The following is a 22,690-nucleotide window of genomic DNA, read 5'->3' as shown; positions in this document are numbered from 1 at the left end:
TGCGAAATTAAAGGCTGGGAAGGAGAAATCGTCGAGGTCTCCTTCTCGAAGGGCGAGGTCGAGGACGAAGTCGAGGTCTGGATCTCGAGAGGGTTCGTCTTCGAGGTCGGCTTCGGATCATGCTTCGAAGTCGAAGAAGAAACATAAGAAGAGGAGACATGAGTCCCGACGTCGTTCCGGTAAGGAGTCGGGCTCGAGGTCACCGAAGAAGGTACGTTCTAAGGTGGTTACTCTGGATGTCTCTGAGCCTGAAGGTGAGGTCTTTCCTCCGGAGTCGCATGGGCGGTCTCCGACGCCGGCCCAGAATCCGTCTCCGGCTCTGAATCCGTCTCCAGCGCCGTCCCCGGCCCGAGAAGAGGAAGAGGCCCAGGAGGATGTGAGTTCCGCACCTGTTGAGGAGCCAAATCCGATCCCTCCTCAGGACCGGCCTGAGGGTTTTCAGCCGCCCTTTCCTACCCCAGGCCAGGACCCTTCGGCGTACCTGAACGCTATGTATGGCGTCTTCTCAAGGGCGTGGTACCCCTCTGGTGCATCTTCGGGTCCCATGGGTCCTTTGGCTTTCAGTTTGGGAGTTCCTCACTCTTATCCTCCAGCTCCGTTTATGCCTTATATGCCCGCTCCGACGCCGCATTGGCAGGTTCCGGCTCAGCCGAAGTCGTCGACGCCGATACCGGCTTCGCCTGCTCCAGATCGTCCTCGAGGGCATTCCACTGTGCCATCGGATTCGATACCGGCGTCGATTCCGAATCCGTCGGAGCCGCAGGTGGATCCGGCTGCGAAGCGTGTGAAGGAGAGGTCCAGAAGGGAGGCTCAACGCCTTTTGGAAGAGCAAAGGTACTTGGATTCACATTCTGATATGGAGGAAGGTGAATTGGAGGAGAGCTGTTTTGAGGAGTTGGCTGATGCAGGAAGCCTGGATTTCTCACTGGAGTGGGAGTTGCCCTCAGGCTTTGGTGCACCTTCTAAGGATGTCCAGCCTTACCATTTGGTTATGAGGAAGGCTGTTGAACTTCTTCAATTAATTTTGCCAACGGTGGAGTTTAAATCCAATATCCTCACTGAGGTTTTGCATTCTCCGAATTCCGTGGTTGAACCTTTGCTTCCATTTAATGATGCCTTGACGGAGCCCATTATGGAGGTGTGGAAGAAAACATTGTCAGCTCCTGCGGTTTCTAAGAGTGTGGCGAGAAGGTACAGGGTTGCACCTGAAGACCCTTCTTTTCTGTCTTCTCATCCTTCTCCTGAGAGCCTGGTTATTCAAGCAGCCTGTTCTAAGAAGAATGTTAGTGCCTTTCCCCAAGTTCCTTGTGAAAAGGAAGCAAAGAAACAAGATCAGGTTGCTAAAAAGTCCTTTTTATCGGCAAGCATGGTGTTGAAGTCGACTAATGCCACTTGTCTGATGGGGAGGTATGTGCATGCCCTTATGGATTCTTTGCGTGTCCTGGTTCCTAAGGTTCCTGATGCCAGAAGGAAGGATTTTGAGGAAGTGATCTCTGATGCTCAGGCGGCGGCTCGCCAGGTTATACAAAGTGGTCTGGACACTGCGGACTCTGTGGCACGTATCATGGGCACTGCTGTCGCCACTAGAAGGGCAGCTTGGCTGAAATCCTCGGACTTTTCGGCTGATGTTCAGGCGACCTTGCTGGATCTACCTTTTGATGGTTCTGGTCTCTTTGGGAAGAAAGCTGATGCCGCCCTGGAGAGATTTAAGGACAGCAGAGCGACTGCTAAGTCTTTAGGTCTCAAGATCAGGGGCTCTTCGACCAGCAGGAGGTTCAGGGGCTTTGGTCGCTCTTCCTTTCGGAGTTACCGACAAGGTCAGCAGCAGCAGCAGCAGCAGCCGCAGCAGCAGCAGCAGCAGGAAAGGTTGCTTCACATCAACCTTCTAGAATTGCGGGCGATACGTCTGGCGCTCAAGGCCTTCTTCCCTTCCCTTCGTGGTCGGTCAGTCCAGGTCCTGACGGACAACACTACCGTGATGTGGTACATCAACAAGCAGGGAGGAGTGGGGTTGCAGTGTCTCTGCAGAGAGGCTCTGCAACTCTGGTCCTGGGTTCAGGACCACCAGATTTGTCTGATGGCAAATCATCTGGCCGGAGTTCTGAACGTGCGAGCAGACAGTCTCAGTCGGCAGTAAAGGGCAGTAATAAACTTATTGTAAGAGAAACTGAGAGCGCATGTTATTGGTAGAGTCGAAGAAGTTAAATGCCGGTTTTGCACCACTGGCGGTCATCGCGCCACCGGTCCACGGGCGGAGCTCCCAGGTGTGGCGCCTGTTGTTGGAGATATAAGATTAGTGAGCAAGGCGGGAGCAAGCCGCCGAAACGCGTCTGAGCAGAAACTGATTAAGAAATAAAGCGTTTGGATTGAGATACACAGAGTCAGCGCCTTCTTTGATTGCAAGTTTGGTATGGTGAAAATATAAATATATATATATAAATATATATATATATATACATATATATATATATACATACATATATATATATATATATATATATATATATATATATATATATCTTACCAAAGCATATAACAGATACTCCACATAGAATATGTTACATACCTTTAAGGTATCAACTCTTGAGCCTGAGCCTTTTTACAGAGTAAAGTAGCCTGTAGGACCTACATATTAGACCCTAAATACAAGGTGCGACACAATATAAACAGCTTAAAAAAAGGTCATTGACAGTGCTGAATCCACCACTTCTGCACCCAGCAGAATAATCAAGGAGCCACTTATCATGAAATACAACTTCTGCAATCCCAAGTGACTGGGATTAAAAGACAGAAAACACATAGAAAGAAGTGCAAGGTTTTAAAAACAACCTTAAACCTCTACATTAAGCAGAACACTAGACTGCCTGTAAGCAGATGAAGCATGTATTGTATATAAGTTGTCCAGAAACAATTCTACACAGGTCTAAAAAAATAATCCAGCCAAAGCTTCCAAAACATCTCAGGGGGTCTTATCAGATTGACCAGTTCTGAATCCTCCTAAAGGCGAATCAGCCTGTTCAGCAAATAAATGAACACCATCAAATAGCATATCTTTGAGGCTTTCCTGCACAGGCTTTGAAAACCCGGACTGACTGCGCAGTGAAGTTGACTGAGCCATAGCTCTACCTACAGAATTGGTGGTGTTCATACCACATTTTATGGTGAACTTTGCAGAATCTCTGCCATCTTGCACCACCTGCAAGAGCTCTCTCCTGGCTTCCTCCGACAGAGAAGGCAACCTCTGCGCCACAGATTCCCAAAAATCATGAGAAAACCATGCCAAAACACATGTAATATTTAAAGATCTCAATGCCAAGTTGTTAGAAGAACATATATTCCTTCCACATTGCCCTAGCCATCTGGACTCCTTTTTTAGTGGAACCAAGGGTCCAGCGAAGAAGTAGTCCTTGTTAAGGTGGGATAGGCTGACAGGAGGGAATGCCACTTACAAAGCCATACTAAAGACAGGTGGAATCAATGGTTCTGCTGGCAAAGCTGGGTAGAGAGGCCAAGAGAGCAAGCAGCAGCCCTACTCTCCATGAATTGCCCAAGGGCAGAGTCTGCCTTGTTCCGAAACAAGTGAGTTCCACTGAAAGGCATGCCCATCAACGAGGACTTGATGTCACCAGAGACCCCATCGTATCGAAGCCACGCATGGCGGTAAATGGCAACGCTTGTGCCTATGGCCCATCCTATAGAGTCAGTGGTGTCCAAGCCACAAAGAATCTTGAACTTGGCCGCATCACAACCATGAATTGCCTGTGAGAGGTCAGGGGTAAGGTCTTCCGAAACACTAGGTGGACTTGTGCCACCAAGTCCCATGTGTATGGGTATAGCAGCCTAGCAGTCAAGAGACAATAATAATAATAACCTTCTTCCGAATGTATCGTAGGAGAGACTCAGATGCAGTCCGGCCAGGCTGCAAGAACTTGGTCAGTACATTTGTTTGCACCTCCACTGCAAGGAGGTGGAGGTCAAGCACTTCTGTTGCCCTATGCACAACTATCCTGTGGCTGGTCCTGGTGAAGACAAAAGGGCTGTTTCTGGGGGTTAGCCAGCCCACTGGAGTCTTTGAAGTCGTCAAACTAAATACTGTCTGTATAGGGCTGACCAAATTTAACACCCTGGTCAGCATCATTGTTCAACTCCGTTTCATAGAAGGAGTGGAGAAAAAGTGGTCTGCCTTGAGGTAAAGCCACCGCTGGGTTGTGACGGAATCAGCTGTGGAATCGACTCCACAGACGGCAGACTTTGGGGACAAGAACGAGACCATTGGCGCCACTCATAGGCTTCATCAGGCGAGTGGAAATGGTGAGAAGGAGTGGGACTCCACTTCAATGGCTTCTGTTAGCCTTTGGGTTCATCTGTGCGCAGTCTATGCAGGTCTTGGGAGTCATGGCTTGATCCCAGACATCTCAGGCACACCTTATGGGGATCCGTCACAGACACATGTTTGCAACAGTCTCTACAGGGATTAAAGCCTATTGTTTCAGGAGGTGACATCCCTTGCACATGGAGAAAATGTGATCAAATATCATAGTTAAAAGTGTCTCGGAGAGAAGAGAGGAAGCTCCAGATCTGCATCTGGTGGAATGGAAGGAAAGGAATCAACACCTGCACACAGGAGTGGCTCCTATGTAGACCAGCCACATCATTTAAGGAGCAGAATGGAATCAGTGCTGAACCACAAGGCAGACCTTCCAGCACGCAGATCAAGTCTGACTGAGGAGTATTGAAAAGGTGGGTAATCCACGGCTATTAGTCTCTCAGAATTAACTGTACAAGATTCATTAAAATAGTGACAACACAAAGCATAAGGCAAATTGGCTTCTAGACAAAAACATTAAATAAAACCAGTTCTTTAAAAGTAGGTGTCCAATGTGTTAGAATAGAATGGAATAACAAAGTTAACAACCGATTATATCCAACGTGCAAAAACAAGCCATATTTAACTGAAAAGAAGCCATGTAATAACAAACACTCCAAACTTTCCAGTCTGTACTTCACAACAAGTATACGTTCATGAAAGAAGGCTAGACGAAAAGGACGAAAAGAGTAAGGTGCTGTTACCTAAGTGAAGCCGCTTTCTGCCCTTGTGATGTGGAATGAGAACCGGTTTGAAGTCTAAGTCTGGAACAATCATTGGTTCAAGTCTGTAAGCCACAGGGTCCAGCTACCAAAAAGAAAGAAAAACATATATTTTGTTCTAACTATTTATTGAATTTGGACACAGGTTATGCAATGTGTTAAATTAAAACATGAAAACTAGTCTTAAACCAAACTGAAAAGAAAATTACACTTACTTTCATGGTGATTCAGGTATTGTTAGTCCTTGCTCTTCGAGCTTCATAACTAGTAGTAAATTGATAAAGCACTGTCAACCGGACTGAAGAAAAGGAAAATGCTACTTACCAGTAAGCATCTGTTCTTGGCTGCAGATTCTCACATTTAGCATTAGATCGCTATCTGGTGTTGGGCTCGGATGCTTGCACCTTGTTGTTGTCTTGGAAGAAGTCTCTGTAGTCACGAGATAGGTGACTCCTCCCTTGGACGATAGTGCGCATGGGCATCGACTTAGATTGTTTATCGCCATGATGGGAAATGATGGCGTTAGTAGAAACAGAAAAGCTGTCCATGTGTGTATATCTAAATAAGATAGAACTAGAACAGATGCAGGTCCCGGGGAGGTGGGTGGGCGTGTGAGAATCTGAAGCTCTACATGCCAAAAACAGATGCATACTGGTAAGTAGCATTTTCCGTTTGAGGCATATGAGCTGCAGATCTCACACTTAGCATAGACTGTACAGCAGTATCTCCCCTAGCAGTGGTCACCTATATCGGTTGCAGTAGTCTGAAAGAGTTTTAAGAATAGCTTGGCTCACAGAAGCTTGCTGCTTGGCTTGCACGTCAACACAATAGTGTTTAGTGAAGGTGTGAGTTGTAGACCATGTTGCTGCCTTACAGATATCTTCTACAGGAATGTTCCCTAAGAATGCCATAGAGGTCCCTAATTTGCATGTAGAGTGCGCTCTAGGAGGAATTGTCAAGATGCGTTTAGCTTTTTGGTAGCATATTTGTATACATTTAACTATCCACCTTGCAATTCCAGCTTTGGAGATGGAATTACCCTTATGCGGTGGGGAGAAGGCTACGAACAATTGTTTTGTTTTGCGAAAGGGTTTTGTTCTGTCAATGTAATAAAGCAGTGCTCTTTTGACATCTAGGGTGTGTAGAGCTCTTTCAGCTACCGAGTCTGGGTTTGGAAAAACACTGTTAACTCCACTGATTGGTTAAGATGATTTTAGGAAGGAATTTTGGGTTTGTTCTGAGAACCACCTTGTTATGATGTAATTGTAAGAATGGCTCCTGTATGGTTGTAAATGTAAATTGATACTTGTATAGCGTACTACTCACCCGCAAGGGTCTCAAGGCGCTTGTACGAATACCGCTGTGGAACCCATCCTGGCTTTCCCTGTGAGGCGTCCACTACTGGGCACCCCCAAGGTGGAGGCCAGGCATCCTTAGCGTTGTGGGGGCCGTTGTGGAGATTAAGCAAGCTATTGCCCAGAGTTGCAGAGTGGGGCTCCATGATTGGAATAGGCACTGAGGCGAGAATTATCAGGTCCGTGGAATTTTGAGCCCAAGACCCGCCGAGGCAGGGAATTGAACACTGGTCCCGGACCAGACCTCTGCATCAGGGTCTGCCGCTCTAACCATTGAGCCACACTTCTCCACTGGATATCACTTACTCTTCTAAGAGAGGTAATGGCAACAAGGAAAGCTACTTTCCATGTGAGGAACTGTAGTTCACATTTGTGTAAAGGTTCAAATGGGGGTCCCATGAGCCTGGTAAGAATAATATTTAGGTTCCACCCTGGAGAGAGTGGTAACCTAGGAGGAATGATTCTTTTTAGGCCCTCCATAAAGACTTTAATTGCAGGGACTCTAAATATTGACAAGTGTTGTCTGTTTTGTAAGTAAGCAGCAAGTGCTGCTAGATGTAAACGTATGGATGAGTATGCTAGATTACATCTTTGCAAGTGAAGTAGGTAGCAAATGATATTCTGGATGGAGGCATCCAGTGGATCAATATGGTTATTGGTGTAGTAAATGGCAAATCTTTCCCATTTTGCAGCATAGCAAGCTCTAGTAGTAGGTCGCCTGGCTTCTTTAATGATGTCCATACAGTCCGGTGGTAGGTTAAGATATCCGAACTCTAGGACTTCAGGAGCCGAGTCGCCAGATTCAGCTGACCTGGATACGGATGTCTGATCTCTCCATGGTTCTGCGTTAGCAGGGATGGGTAGAGGTGCAGTTTTTGGTGTGGAACTAGTGAGAGTTCCAGCAGTGTTGTGAACCATGGCTGGCGTGCCCATGTGGGAGCTACTAAGATTAGTTTGAGAGACTGTTGTCGGAGTTTGCGTACCACTAGTGGAATCAGTGGGAGTGGTAGAAAAGCGTACGCAAGTCTGCCTGACCAGTTCATCCATATTGCATTGCGCTTGGACAACGGGTGTGGAAACCTGGCGGCGAAGGTTGGGCATTTTGCGTTGTCGTGTGTGGCGAACATACCTATGTCTGGTTGGCCGCGCATGTGGCAAAATGGTAAAAAGACTTGGGGATGTAGTTCCCATTCGTGAATCTGTTGTGTCTGTCGACTTAACAGATCTGCAATCCGATTGTGAACTTCTGGAAGGTATTCAGCAAGTAGATATATATTTTGTGGGATGGCCCATCTCCAAATGTTCTGTGCAATCTGGGACAGTTGCAGAGAATGCGTGCCTCCTTGTTTTTGTATGTAGTACATGGCTGTCATGTTGTACGTCCGGATCAAGACAGCTTTATTTTTTCAGTGAAAGGAATATTGCTAGTAGTTCCAGGAGATTGATATGGAGTACTCTTTGTTGAGTGTTCCGTTAGCCCTGAGTTGTAGGTCCGAGGATCTGGGCTCCCCATCCCGTGAGTGATGCATCTGTTGTATTATTTGTGGAACAGGTTCGAGGAACGGCCGCCCTTTGGACAAGTTTTTTGTGTTCCACCACTGCAGAGAGCAATGTGTGCAGCTGTCTACCAACACCAGATCTGTAAGTTGTCCTTGAGCCCGATTCCACTGATGTGCTAGACATTCCTGTAATGGACGCATTTGAAGTCTTGCATATGGTACAATAAAAATGCAATATGCCATCATGCCTATTAGCTGCATGAACATTCTGGCTGGGAGAGAGTGTTGGGCTTGAAATTATGTGACAAGGACTTGTATGCTGGCTATCCAGGCTGAACGGGGATATGCCAGAGCTGTGGAGGTGTTTATGGTAGCCCCCAAATATTGTTGTATATGAGAGGGCTGGAGATGCGACTTGGTGTAGTTGATTGTGAACCACAAGTTGTGTAATGTCTGAATGGTTTGGTGAGTGTGTTGAACACACTGGTTGAATGACTTGGCTTTGATTAGCCAGTCGTCTAGATATGGGAAGACATGGATCTGTTGTCTTCTGAGATGTGCTGCTACTACTGCAAGGCACTTTGTGAACACTCTGGGTGCTGTGGTGACTCCGAATGTAAGGACTTCGAACTGATAGTGTTGTCCGTCCACTACAAATCTTAGATACTTCTTATAAGAGGAATGTATGGGAATGTGGAAGTACGCATCCTCGACATCTTGTGTGGCAAGAAAGTCGCCTTGATGGAGAGTGATCATATGAAAATGATCTGAGTGTATATATAGGTTGAGGGGCCTGAGGTCGAGTCAGCCAGATCCAGGCAATAATGCCGAGTGAAAGTGTGCACACTTTTCCATGTTGCAGCACGGCAAATCTTATCCAAAGACACACCAGCGAACAATGCCGTAGATGAGGACACCACCCTGGTAGAATGAGCTTTAGGCTTATTTGACAATGGATGGCATGCCTTGCAATGGCAGAATTGAATAGCGGATGCAATCCACCTTCAGATAGTAGCCTTTGATACAGCTGATCCTGGCTTGTGACCACCATACAAGAGAAATAACTGGTCAGATTTTCTGATGGACACAGTCCGAGATATCCAGAATTTCAAGCATCGTTTGACATCCAAAGTATGTAATGTTTTTTCCGCTACGGAAGACGGATTAGGAAAGAATGTCCGCAATATCACAGGTTTGTTGAGATGAAATGAAGTAGGAACCTTAGGTATGAAAGTGGGATTAGTTCTCAAAAGGACATAATCATTAGTAAACTTGTCTTATAGTGAACGCCTGTATTTCACTCACTCGTCGGGAAGAGGTGAGTGCTAATAGGAGAGCTGTCTTCCATGAGAGATATTTTAAATCAGCTTTATGAATGGGTTCAAATGGATATTTCATCAGTTGTTGTAGAACCAGATTCAGTCTCCATTCCGGAGGAGGAGCTCTAACAGGTGGGAAAGTTCTGAAAAGGCCTTTCAGGAACTGCTTAATGAGACGATTGGAACAAAGTGATGCCGCCCCTGAGGATCGTCTGTACGTAAAAATTGCGGCAAGATGCAATTTAACAGAAGCGAACATGAGACCAGACTTATAATGACAATAATAAGGTAGAACCTTATCGGGAGAACATTTCAGTGGATGTAAGTTGTTGTTGCTGCACCAGTAACAGAATCTCTTCCATTTTAAGGATAGGCCTGTAATGTGGAAGGGGCTCTTGCTTTATTTAGAATGTCTGTGCATTCTTGAGGTAAGTCTACATCCTTGAAGTCTGTGAATCCAGAAACCAAGCATGGTGTTGTAGTTGAGATGTGCAAGGATGAAGAATCTGGCCTTCGCTCATTGACAACAGATTCAGTATTATTGAAAGGCAGAATGGCTTGCATTTGGAGAGAAGGAGAAGTTCTGGGAACCAGTGCTGATGTGGCCATTTCGGTGCAATCAGAATCATGCAGAATGGTTCCCCATTTTATCTTGTGTAGAAGTCTCGGGATCAGAGGAAAACGAGGGAACGCGTAAGCAAAAATTTCCGTCCATCTCATCCTGAAAGCGTTTTCCCAGGAGCCCTTTTCCGGTTTCCCACTCGCGAAGAAAGGGCATTTCTGATTGCTTTTGGTGGCAAAGACATCCAGATTTGGCTTGCCCCACTTCTGAAAGACCTTTTCCAGAATCATTTGATTCAGTTCATATTCGTGGCAAAATGTTTTTGTCCTGCTGAGAGTGTCTGCCAAGGTGTTCTGGACTCCTGGAAGATGTTCCACCTTGATTGCAATATTGTGCAAGAGAAGTCACTTCCAGATGTTTTGAGCTTCTTGAGACAGAATGTGAGATCAGGTACCCCCATGCTTGTTTAAATAATGCATGCAAGTGGTGTTGTCGGTTCTGATGAGAACTGTAGACCCTTGCAGTCGAGGTAGAAAAGACTGCAGGGTCAGGAAAATTGCTCGAAGCTCCAAAAAATTGATGTGCATCTTTGCCATTGCTGTAGACCACCTTCCTCTTATGCTGAGGTCTTGAAGATGTGCACCCCAACCTTCCAGGGAAGCATCCGTAGTGAAAATATAATCCGGAATTGGGGGTTGCAAACGGAGCCCTACGGAGAAATTTTTTGAAAACCTCCACCAAGAAAGAGTTTCTTTCATAACTGGAGTTACTTGAACTAGGTCGTCGAACCGATCTGAGATTTGGAGCCTCTGATTGTCCAGCTCCTCTTGAAATAGTCTCATTCTTAGCCGCGCGTGAGGCACTAGCAGAATTGCCGATGATAAAATGCCCAGAAAAGATTTGACCAGTCTCACTGAAGCAAACTTTCTTTTTAGAAGATCTGATGCCAGAGAGATGAGGCGAGATATTCTGTCTGCGGACAAGAATGCTTTATCTTGAACAGGGTCTAGTTTTGCTCCCAGAAATTGAATTACTTGGGAAGGTTAGAGGCTTGACTTATGGACGTTTAGGGAGAGGCCCAGAGAGTAAAAAACTTGCAGGCATTTTGCTGTTGCGAGAGAAGCCTGACGAAAGGATGGAGCTTTTATCAGCCAGTCGTCCAGATATGGGAATAGTTGGACGCCTTGCAGCCTGAGATGAGCTGCTACCGGAGCTAGAAATTTGGTGAAGACTCTTGGAGCCGAGCGCAGGCCAAATGGAAGGACTTTGAATTGGAAATGTGCACCTACCACAGTGATGTTTGGGATGAATTGGGATGTGGAAATACGCATCTTGAAGATCTAAGGTCATGAAATCCGCATGAGCTAGAATCTGAAGGATTTTCTGGAGTGTTACCATGCGGAAAGATTTTTTCTGAAAGTATTTGTTAAGCATTCTCAAATCCAAGATTGGTCTCCAATCCCCAGATTTTTTCTTTATTAGAAAAAAGTGAGAATAAAATCTCTTTCCTGTTTGAGAGCGAGGAACCTTTTCTATTGCCCCTTTTGACAGCATAGCCTTCACCTTTCTTCTGAGTAGAGGAAGATGCATTGGGTTTTTCTTCAAAGGTGGATGAGGAGGGGGAAATTTGGTGAACTCCAGGGTGTGACTGAATTGTATTATATCCAATACCCACTTGTCTGTGGTTATTTTCTTCCAATTTTTGAGATGTTGGGAAATTCTTGGAATTGTGAAACCTTGTGGCATATCTGGTGCAGGTGCAATGAGACTGTCACTGTTTTCTGGCAGAATCTCTGCCCTGAGGTTGGCGTTTCCTGCCCTATTGCCCGTAAGCGGCCGCTGGAGGACTTCTATAGGATTGCTGTTGCTGTTGATAATGATATACGTAACGACCCTGACCACCTTGTTGCTGGTACTTCTGGTAACCTACGCGAAAGATGTAAGAACCTCTGCCTCTTGCTCCTCGAAAAGGTGTTTTTCTATACTGCAAGGTACCCAATGATCTAGCAGTATTGGTGTCTTTTTTTATTTCTTGCAATGCGTCATCAATGTGTTTACCAAATAATGTTTGATTGGTTCAGATGCTCCGTCCATCACCACCCCCTTTTGTACCGCTTTGTTGGCCATAAGTTGGCAGGGTATGCTCAGACGTGAGTCACTTGCTCACTGTGCCACTGGATTCAAGCAAGCCTGGCTGAAGACTGCTGTAATGCCAGAAACCGGTCCTAGGAAGCTTGTTACCGGTCCAGGGGAAGGCATGTCTTGGCAGTTCGGGCAGGACTGTTCCCATGAGGCACAGGGTCAGACTGATTTGCATATGACCATGTCTGAACTGGGGTGGCAGAGTGGTGATAAATAACGGTGATGGATTAAACCCATATCTGTTGACTGGGTGCGAGTGTTTGATTGGTTCAGATGCTCTGTCCATCACCACCGCCTTTTGTACCGCTTTGTTCGCCATGAGTTGGCAGGGTATGCTCACAAGTGAGTCCCTTGCTCACTTTGCCACTGGATTCAAACAAGCCTGGCTGAAGACGGCTGCAAGGCCAGAAACTGGTCCTAGGAAGCGTGTTTCCGGTCCAGGGAAGGCCTGGCTTGGCAGTTCGGGCTGGACTGTTCCCATGAAGCACAAGGTCAGACTGATTTGCATATGGCCATATCTGAACTCGGGTGGCAGAGTGGGCTAAAGAACGGTGATGGATTAAACCCAGATCTGTTCACTGGGTGTGAGTGTGTGATTGGTTCAGATGCTCCGTCCATCACCACCCCATTTTGTACCGCTTTGTTCGCCATAAGTTGGCAGGGTATGCTCAGACATGAGTCCATTGCTCACTTTGCCACTGGATTCAAGCAAGCCTGGCTGAAGACCGCTGTAATGCCAGAAACCGGTCCTAGGAAGCTTGATTCCGGACCAGGGAAGACATGGCTTGGCAGTTCGGGCTGGACTGTTCCCATGAGGCACAGGGTCAGACTGATTTGCATATGGCCATGTCTGAACTGGGATGGCAGAGTGGGCTAAAGAATGGTGATGGATTAAACCCAGATCTGTTGACTGGGTGTGAGTGTTTGATTGGTTCAGATGCTCCGTCCATCACCACCCCCTTTTGTACCGCTTTACCAAATAATAGATCGCCGTCAAAGGGCATGTCCAGAATTTTTGTTTGGATTTCAGGGCGAAAATTAGTGAATTTCAGCCAGTTCTGACATCTAAGGGTATCTGCTCCGGCAACTTGACGAAATCCCAGAGAAGCTATATCCATAGAGATAGATGACTTCAGAAGCAGCTCTTTCACCTTCCATGATAATTTTCTTTGCTTCTATTTTCTTGTCATCAGGCAGATACTCTCATAAGGTGAAATGTCCGACCATAATTGTCGATCGTATCTGCCTAAGATAGCTAAACAATTCGAAGCTCGAACGGTAGCGCCCGCCATGGTGGTAAAGCGTTTGCCTATGTTGTCAAGGCTCCTACCATCTTTGTTAGGTTGGTGAGGAATCTGCAGGTAGTCTTCACCAGAGAGATTGCTACCGCAGGTATTTAACTTTTCCTTCTGATGGATACTTCTAACAGCAGGTTACTCACATGTAGAACTAATTTCACATCAATACCCTGCCCAGGAGGAGGGTTGATGGATGGTTAGACAAGAAAATCCTGCAAAACTGATCTGGCAATGTCTCCATTCCACTGAACCTCCGACTCCAGGCAGCAATGTTTTGCACAGGTGTGCAAGGAAGCCTGTGTTGCCATATTACAGATGTCTGCAACAGGGACACCTCTAGCAAGTGTAGAAGTGGTTGATTTAGCTCTGGTGGAATGGGCTCCTCTGATCCCTTCAGGAGGCTCGTTCTGGACTAATGCATAGGAGGTCCTGATGCAGGGGATGATCTGCCACAATAGAATACTCTTTTGAACCGCCTTACCTTTTTTGGCATTGACAGAGTTGGTCGTTCAATTGGAAATCCATGGTGAGGTCTAGGTAGTAATTAACTGCTTGCCTAGGATCTAGCTGATCCAATTGTTCCTCCTCTTTCATAGGATAGCGTGGAGGGTAGAAGGGTGGAAGGGTGATAGATTAACTGAGATGGAAGGGGGTCACCGCCTTAGGAAGGAAAGCAGGATTGGCTCTCAACACCAACTTGTCTGGAAAGAAGGTAGTGAAGAGAGGGCGAAAACTAAGGGACTGCAGTTCAATTACTGTTCTAGCAGAAGTGATAGAAATCAAAAACACAACTTGAGTGTTAACATACATAGGGTACACCTATGAAGATGCATGAAAGGAGTCCCCATAAAAAAGATAAGAACCAGTTTCAAATACTATTAGGAAACTACAAAGGGAGTTGGAGGAAAGAGGCTGGGTAAAACCTTGAGGAAGCGCATCCCACCAGGGGGTTTAAACATGGACGGCTGATCCGGCAAACAGAGAAAAGCAGACAAGGCAGCTAAATATCCCTTGACATGCGAACAGCACAACCCCTCAGAGCAAGGAAAAGCACAAATTACAGCACTTCAGACAGTTTTGCCTTCAATAGAGATCCACACGTTTGTTCGCACACCATGTAAGAACGTTGCCCCATCTGCCGCAGTAAGTAGACTTAGAGGAGGTCTGATGTGCAGATAAGATTACATCAACCATCTCTAGTGGCAGCTGGAAGGATTTCAGTTGTCCCCGCTTAATGTCCGAGCATGTACGTCTCGGAGATTAGGGTACAGAACCATGCCTGGGAGAGCAGGTCCAGTCTGAACTGCAGGCAAAGAGGAGGACAAGTGGAGAAGTGTAGAAGGGCCACTTACCATACCCTTAACAGCCAATCCGGGGCAGTGAAAATGACTTGGGCCCGATTGTGGCGAATCTTCCTGAGAACTCGAAAGAAACAAGGTTATGGGAGGAAAAAGCATAACGCAGCTGAAAGTTTCACCTCAACTGAAACGCATCCCCCAAAGCTCTGCTCAACAGATGCTGGAGTGTGCAGAACTGCTGGCAATGAGATTTTTCAGAGGAGGTGAATAAGTCCAACTGAGGACTGCCCCACTGGGCGAAGATGACCTGGACTATCTCCGGCAGACGACGCCACTTATGATTGACAAGGTGACACCAGCTCAGGCTGTTGGCTGAGACATTCACAAACCCCGCTAGGTGATTGGCGGGGAGCCAGATTCCTTAGCGGTGTGTCCAAGACCACAGTCCTAATGCTTCCAGGCAGGAATTGAAACCCCACTCCCCCTTGCTTGTTGACGTACCACATCACCGTTGTTATGTCCATCAAGAGCTGGATGGACTGACCTACGATGGAGGGGAGGAAGGCCTTGGGCAGCAGTCAAATTGCCCGCAGTTCCAGCAGGTTGATGTGTAGAACAAACTCTTCTGGAGACCAGAGGTCTCTAATCTCCAGATGAACTCCCCACCCTAGGTTGGAAGCCTCAGTCACTACCATAGTCAAAGGTAGGCAAGAGGAGTGAAAGCCATCTCGCACCTCAGGTTCGCCTCGTCCCCCCATCAAGCCACTTTCACCACTATGCTAGTAGAGATCATGATGGAGTCTGACAGGTCTACCCAGCACTAAAGCCACTGCCCGTGGAGGCACCACTGCAGAGCCCTCATGCAGCAATGTGGGTATGAAACTAGGAGAATGCTGGAAGGCAGCAGGCCTAGGAATCTTAGGACTCTCAGGACTGTGACTCTCACACATTGCTGGAAAGTTGAAACCATCAACTCAATGTCTCTGAGCCTTTGTGACGGAGCACACCAAAGACAGACATTGTGAGAGTCCATGATGGACATCTGTACCTCACAATTCCTATAGGATTTGAATCCCGATTACAGGGGAGGAGACCTGGTTCAGCAAGTTATTTGATTTTGTGAGGAAAAAAACCTCAAAGAGAGAAGCTTTGGATCCGCATCGAAGGCGATGAAAAAAGAACTAATGTCAGTTTGCCATGGGATGTCACTTTTTGCATCGACCGTCTTCAGCGCCCTCTACCTGCGACTTAACAGCTTTGAAGTTTTCTGGATCCAGTCTTTTGCCTGGGGTTTGTTTTTCAGGTGAGGAATCTGCAGGTAGAGGTATCCATCAGAAAAGCTTCTCTAGAGGACACTGGCCCACTTTCAGCTCAAATGTCTTTCGGTGTTTGTGTCCTGGTGCATCAACATCACATCCTTACTTGTGCATTATCAACCATTCTGACTGGAAAACAGGGACAATAATTTTCAGATTTCATGAAACTCCTTAAGGAATGATGCGCGGAAGTGACGGGCCAAGATGGCTCCTTGAAACGAGACTCTGATATCATGATTTCATGTAGCACAAAAATAATGCTCTAAATGTAAAGCCCAGCATTAGTGCCTTCATGTCTTACAGCACAGCAAATCTCTGTTGCATTAAACAATGGGCTCAAATTGTTGATCAGAGATGACTAGATTTAAAACTCACCGAAGAGCTAGATCTCCCTGGCAGGCTGGAGATGTAGAAGTAAATCAACATCATACTTAGTGTGAGAAGTTGGCCTGATATATAATGTTCACTATTCTAGTGAGCACGTTGTATCAGTCCAAACAACCCTTATTGATGATTGGTTGTAAGTCAACCTTATAGACCAGCTATCCTAGTAGCATGGATACGAGCAGTCTTCGGGCTAAACTCTAGAGGGCGTGTTAAGCAAGCTGTTATACCATCACATATACCCCTTGAACACCAAGTGAAAGGACACCACACAAGTGTTATGAAAATAAACAGTGTATTTATTTAGATCACAACAGCCCTGTACTCTTTATGAGGACAGGGTACTAAGCACACAACAAAACTCTTACGAAAATACTTTAAGTTGCACAATTTACACAAATGCCCGAGGGGCACGAAAAACCATATACTATGAAAGTGGAATGCGAAATTACTAGCAGTTAAGTACTTGACTAATAGGCTTTGGAATCGCTAGGACTACGTTACTGAACCTTCAGATTACTAGTAGGAGGCCTAGGGGACTCGGGTGCAGAGTGTGCACTATCACGCGGGATGCGGGACAAAGTCTATGGGAGCTAGTAAAGGCAAAGTTAGTGTTCTCGGGCGAACCCGATAAGGTAGGTCGAAAACGACAGTGGATCTGGACCCTTGGATAGTGAGGCTATGCTGGGGCACCAAAATGCCGAAGTTACCTAGCCCAGGGGCTGCGGCTGCATAGGTCTGAAAAGACGTCGGGAATCCTCGTTGACGAACCAGGAGCCTGAAGAAAGAGTTGCTGGCAGGCGACCAGTGAAGATTGTTCGAAGTGATCCAAGCCTGGATCGAAGATGGATGACACCTGAAAGCAGAGGGGACCAAGTTCTTGACCACTAGCCAGTGATCAGATGGCACCAGGAGGGCACCGGATGGTAGTCACCTCGACCAGGTGAGTGGGCGACACTGGGCTCTGCAGTCTCACGGACCAGGAGGCGTTGTCGGCGACAAGGATGGAGGTGCGAGCTGTCCCACGATGGTTGATGCTGTCGACGTCGCTGGACCCAGGATTGGGGCAACAAGTCTTGGCAAATTCAAGCCCACGCGGTCGACCTAAAATGGCGTCTGGAGTGGACCAGGAGGGTCCGGGGTGCTCCTCTTTTGGAAGGGAGCAAGGGCCAGTCTGGAGCAACCAGACCAGCAGTGTTGTCGTCGTTGATCGTCGTCGGGAAGGCCACAAGCCAGCGGGCTAGTAGCCAGACAACGCGGTGAGCAGCAAAAAGCAGAAGGGCCCAACGCAGATCGTGCAGATGCTGGGGGGCTGGACTTCGGTGCTGGAGCTGCTCAGGGTCGGGGCTTCTCGGACCCCAAAGCACTCACCAGAGGATCCCTCGGCGGTCGTGCTGGATAGAAGTCGTGCAGTTCTGATGATGGCCGGTCCCTCGAGGTCTCGTCGCACCTACGGTTCTCAGCTTAGCTGTAGAGGTAGGTAGAGGTCAGAGGTGCCAGGGAAGCCGGGTCGCGTCGAGCTGGTCCGTCGGATTCCGGAGGAAGGACGTGCAGCAAACCGCAGAGTTCTTAGATGGTGCCTGCGGATGCAGGGTGACTACTCCTTAGCCACAAGGGAGAAATCTTGAGAAGAGTCGAGAGTTCCTTTCGTAGAAAGTAGTTTCTTGAATCAAAGATGATCTAATTTGGAAGGGTCCCCGCTCCTGCCTTTATCCTAAAGAAAGGGGGGGTACGCGACTAGGTCCTGCCCTAGGGGTGGGACCAGGAAGGGGGGTGGTTACACCCCTCTCCCTTGCCGGACTTTCCCCAGCTCAGGGGCTGGTGGGCCCCTGGAACTGGTTCTAGCCGGCAGATGCATAGTGAGCACCGGGGTGCCACTTGCAGTCACCTTCCTGTAAAGCCCTGCCTACCCAGGATACACAAAACCCTGTCTGGGATGGTGCTAGCACCGCCCCTGACAGGAAACCCTTTGTCCAAGCTCCCCTCGCTGGAAGGACTCCCAGCTGCAGGGGGTCAGACTCGTGTCTGTGGTGGCAGCATCCATTTTGTGATGCTGAGGCTTGAGTTAACTTTAACCAGGGTTCACAGTTACATACAGGTCGTGTCCCTCTAGAAGGGTGGAATGCTAACCCAGTCGCCAGAATTGGCGAGGGGTTAGTATTCCAATTCGTATGACACCTTACTCGACATGTTTTGATAAAGCGATACCAAAGATAGCATTTAACCGCGAGGATTATAATGCACTTAAGAGTATATGGTATGCGTTATCATGGAACAGCTATTAGGACTTGGTTCCGCAAGCTGCAAACGGGCTCAGCTCATGCCTGAGCACCATCTCACACGATTCCAAGCACTCTGCCTTCAGGATTGTTAAGGCCAGCCATAGGAGTGACTTATAAGAATCTGTGTGTCCATTTTAGGGTTAGATATAGGTATACTATATCTCAAGCAAAGGGTGATTACACCACCTTGCCCCAGCTGTCGTGCAGCCAGTTGTGTCAGATTTAGATGGCCAGCCAGGGGTGGCATAATACATGCTGCAGCCCCTGGTAGGCCCTGGTTACACCTATGCCCTGAGTTACAGGGTCTGATAAGGTGGTCCAGTACCAATTGGAAATGTACCTAAGGTACATGGAATCCATTTTAGAGAGAGAGCAGTAGGCCTGGGGTCCTGATTGGCAGGGCCCCAGGTCAACTAAGTCGGGAAACCAGCAAAACACCAGGCAAAAAGTAGGGTGCAACCATAGTCAGGTATCCACCTTCCTACACAATCCCCCCCCAAACGAAAGGAGATAAGGCTATCCTTGACCAGGTAAGCCTATATTGCCTGAGTGGCCATATGAGGTGGTACATGCACTGGCATGGTTACCCCCTGTATCATGGTCCACTAAGCAATCCCTCACCCTAAGGGTATCTGAGGGTCTCCACCATAGGGAATCACTACCTGTGGTGTGCTTTGGCGAAGTAAAAGGCTGGTGTGGGAATGGAGTACTGAAGTGAGACTCCACTACTGTTGGGCTCAACTTCCTCCAATCACTATCCACCATATGTGCCTTTCTTTCCAGTACTGAGTTGCTACGAGCTCTCAGGGTCAACCTCTGGCTACCTAAAGCTGGAGGCTGAGTCCCTTTGTTTGGCTTACTGGAGGGACAGGTCAGGTTTGGGGTTTTTAGGCCCCATGTTTGGCTGTGCCCACCAGTGTCCAGCTGTGGAAGGTCCCTAACTACTTTTAAGGGGGATCCCTCAGGAGTCTGTTTCATTTTCACTTGGCTAGGTCTACTAGCTTCAGTGATCCTAATCTGTTGATTGGGGATTTTTGGACAGGGGGCCCTTTGGGGTCCACCACTGGCCTTCCTGACCTCTACAGCCCTGGGCTGACTGAGGCAGGGTAGAGAGGTGCAGGCTACCTGCTCCAGACTGGGTCCCACCTGGGAAGGGTCCACTGTCATCAGGGGCTCTGTCAGGCTAGGCCTGACTACCTCTGGGGCAGTTCCTTCACCAGGGGTAGAGTCAGTTCCCTGAGGAGGCTGGCTCTCGCCTAGTGTCTGGGAGGGGGAAAACCTTTCTTCCTCCTCAATGCTCTCAGTTTGGGTGGAGTGATCCATTGTTTCAGGCTTCACAGCCCCACTATCTGTCTGAGTAGAGGCTGAGACCATTTCAACCTTGCCAACCTTTTCAGGAGGGCACTCAGTCTGTGTTTGGGCTGTGACTGTCACAGCCCTCCTATCCTGTTCAGGAAAGTCTGTCTGAACCTGGGCAGTGGCTACCACTGCTCTTCCAACCGTTTCAGGGAGGACTGGTGCTTGGACTGGGGCTGTAGCTATTACTGCCCCACTAACCTTTCTGGGTAGGCCTATCATCCTGGAGTGAGTTTCTAGCTCCACCTCAGCCCATGCTGAGAGTTCCAGGTCATTCCCCAGTAAACAATCTACAGGTAGGGTGTCTGTCACTGCCACTCTCATGGGCCCTGTGACATTACCCCAACTGAGCTCGACTACTGCCATGGGATGCCTTCTTTTCACTCCATGAACATCTGTCACCTGATAAAGAAAACCAGGGGTCAGTTGAGCAGAGGGGACCAGGTGGTCAATCACCATGGTGATGCTGGCCCGTGTCTCTGTATGCCTCAACCTTCTGACCATTGATAAAGGGCTCTTGTCTATACTTTCCCAAAATGTGGGAACCAGTAGTGAAGTTGGCAAACCCCATGCCAGTCTCACAGACAAGAGTGTTGTTAGGGGACCTGGCTAGGCCATAGTCCACCTGGTTTCCCAAAGTAATGCCCACCACATTCTTGGGGGCACTCCCACCACCTGGGGGATTACCACTAGTGGTAACAGGAGGTCTGGGAGTATTACTTGGGGGTATGTTCTCCTTATTGTTGTTGGCCTTGGGACAACTGCTGTCACTTTTGTAATGGCCTACCTCTTTGCAGGTATGACAATAAGGTTTCTTTTGGGTTTTGGCAGAAGTTTGGGACCCACCCTTTTCAGAGGAATTTTGGGGCCCTGTGGTTTGATCAGAAGATTTATTCCCACCCTTCTCTTGAGGCTTGGTTGATTCCTTCTTTTGGTCACCACCCTGGTTCTTAGGCCTGACCCTGGTTCTGACCCATTTGTCTGCCCTCTTACCCAATTCTTGTGGAGAGGTCAGATCAGAGTCTACCAGGTGTTGGTGTAATAACTGGTTCTGACAATTACTTAAGATTTGCTCCCTCATAATTAGATTGTACAATCCTTTAAAATCAGTAACCTTACTTCCCAGTAGCCAGCCTTCAAAAGCCTTAGTGGCACAATCAACAAAGTCAGTCCGAGACTGAGAGTTTTCTGGGTATCTCTGAACATCAACCTGTACTGTTCAGTGGTTAAACCAAACCCATCAACCAGTGTATTCTTCAGGACAGTCATGCATTCTGGTACTTTTAGACTTATCGGCTGCCTTTGACACCATCTCCCATCACATCTTAGTCAGACGACTGTGGGAGTATGGTGTCAAGGGGCAGGTTTTAAGGTGGTTCATCAGTTATTTGTCCAATCGAACTACCACACTACAAACTGATGAACCTTTGGCCAGTACACGGCCAGTTACCAGGGGTGTGCCTCAAGGCTCAATCCTCAGTCCCTCGCTTTTTAATGTTTATATGGCCCCTCTGGCCAAACTCATTAGGACACATGGATTTGACGTGTTATTATATGCGGATGACACGCAAATACTTGTGACCCTTGACCATGATATCAATGATACAAAAAAACGTTTTAAAGAGTGTCTGATCAAGGTTAAAAACTGGATGAGTCTGAACCACTTACAACTAAATGGTGCAAAATCTGAAATAATGACCTTTGGTCAAGCGAGTGCACATTGGACTCAGGACTAGTGGCCCCCGGAATTGGGGGAATGTCCGGTCCCAAAAGAATCCGTCCGCAACCTCGGAATCCACATGGATAATAAATTATCCATGAAGGACCATGTGAACGACACTGTTGGGACCTGTTTTGGAATCATGCGAAGCCTCCGCAGAGCTTTCAAATGGATACCAAAAGAAGCTCGCAAAGTTCTAGTGCAGGGCCTCATAATAAATAGGTTAGACTACTGCAATTCCATCCTGCTTGCCATAAATGAGTGCCATATAAAGAGGCTACAAGTTGTTCAAAACACTGCTGCTCGTCTGATTCTTGGACTCCCAAAACGATCTCCTTCCTCTCCAAGCCTAAAGAATCTACACTGGCTCACAATAAAAAAAAAAGAGTCATTTTTAAAATCATGTGTCTAGTTCATAAACATATGCATGGCACTGGATCCAAATACTGGAACCAAAAATTGACCTGGTACCAGCCCGGACGAGAACTGAGATCCAACTCCAAGTTCCTACTCACTCCATCTAGAGTACAAACAGTCAGAAATGGGGGACGTGCTTTTTCCCATATGGCACCCCTCCTATGGAACAAACTTCCTCTGAACATCCGTGCAACGATCGAGCACATGAGGTTCCGAAAATTGCTGAAAACATGGCTTTTCAGCTAGGTCTTGCCTTTATAGGATCTCTCCTCTTTTTCTCTGGGACTGTCCGCATGCGCCATGAGACTCCCTCACGGGACGTGATATGTTCTGCGCAATACAAATTTCCAGACTAGACTAGACTAGGACTTGGTAATTGTTAGCATCCTCAGCTCTAGTAGTGAGGAGCTTATCTCTACCTTTGCCTTCAAAGGAGAGCCACAAGATAGCTGCCCACTGACTCTGGGGGACACACTGTACAGTGCAAGCCCTCTCCAAAGCAGTCATCCATTTGTGGATGTCATCCCCTGTTTAAAGGGGGGCACTATCTTACTCAGGTGTCTAGTGTCTAAACTCCTGTCTTTTTCTCTTGGGAGAATGCTGCCACCAGTGAGATCTAACCCACTTAACTTTTGCTCTCTAGCAAAGGCAAGC

The 22,690-nt window shown here is 47.5% G+C and overlaps 1 protein-coding gene across 1 annotated transcript in view; it reads right to left on the bottom strand.

Moving 5' to 3' along the window:
- The window catches only part of SEC23IP (SEC23 interacting protein), a 148,617-nt gene that overhangs the window by 109,063 nt on the left and 16,864 nt on the right, over nt 1-22,690 (bottom strand). Inside the window, exon 2 of the mRNA XM_086922940.1 lies at nt 5,071-5,173. Coding sequence (XP_086779066.1) covers nt 5,071-5,173 — 103 coding nt within the window. The remainder of the gene's footprint in view (nt 1-5,070; nt 5,174-22,690) is intronic.

The sequence above is a fragment of the Lissotriton vulgaris genome, chromosome 5 (assembly GCF_964263255.1).
Source record: "Lissotriton vulgaris chromosome 5, aLisVul1.2, whole genome shotgun sequence".
NCBI classification, from domain to species: Eukaryota; Metazoa; Chordata; class Amphibia; order Caudata; family Salamandridae; genus Lissotriton; species Lissotriton vulgaris.
This window is presented reverse-complemented; position numbering and strand designations above follow the sequence as displayed.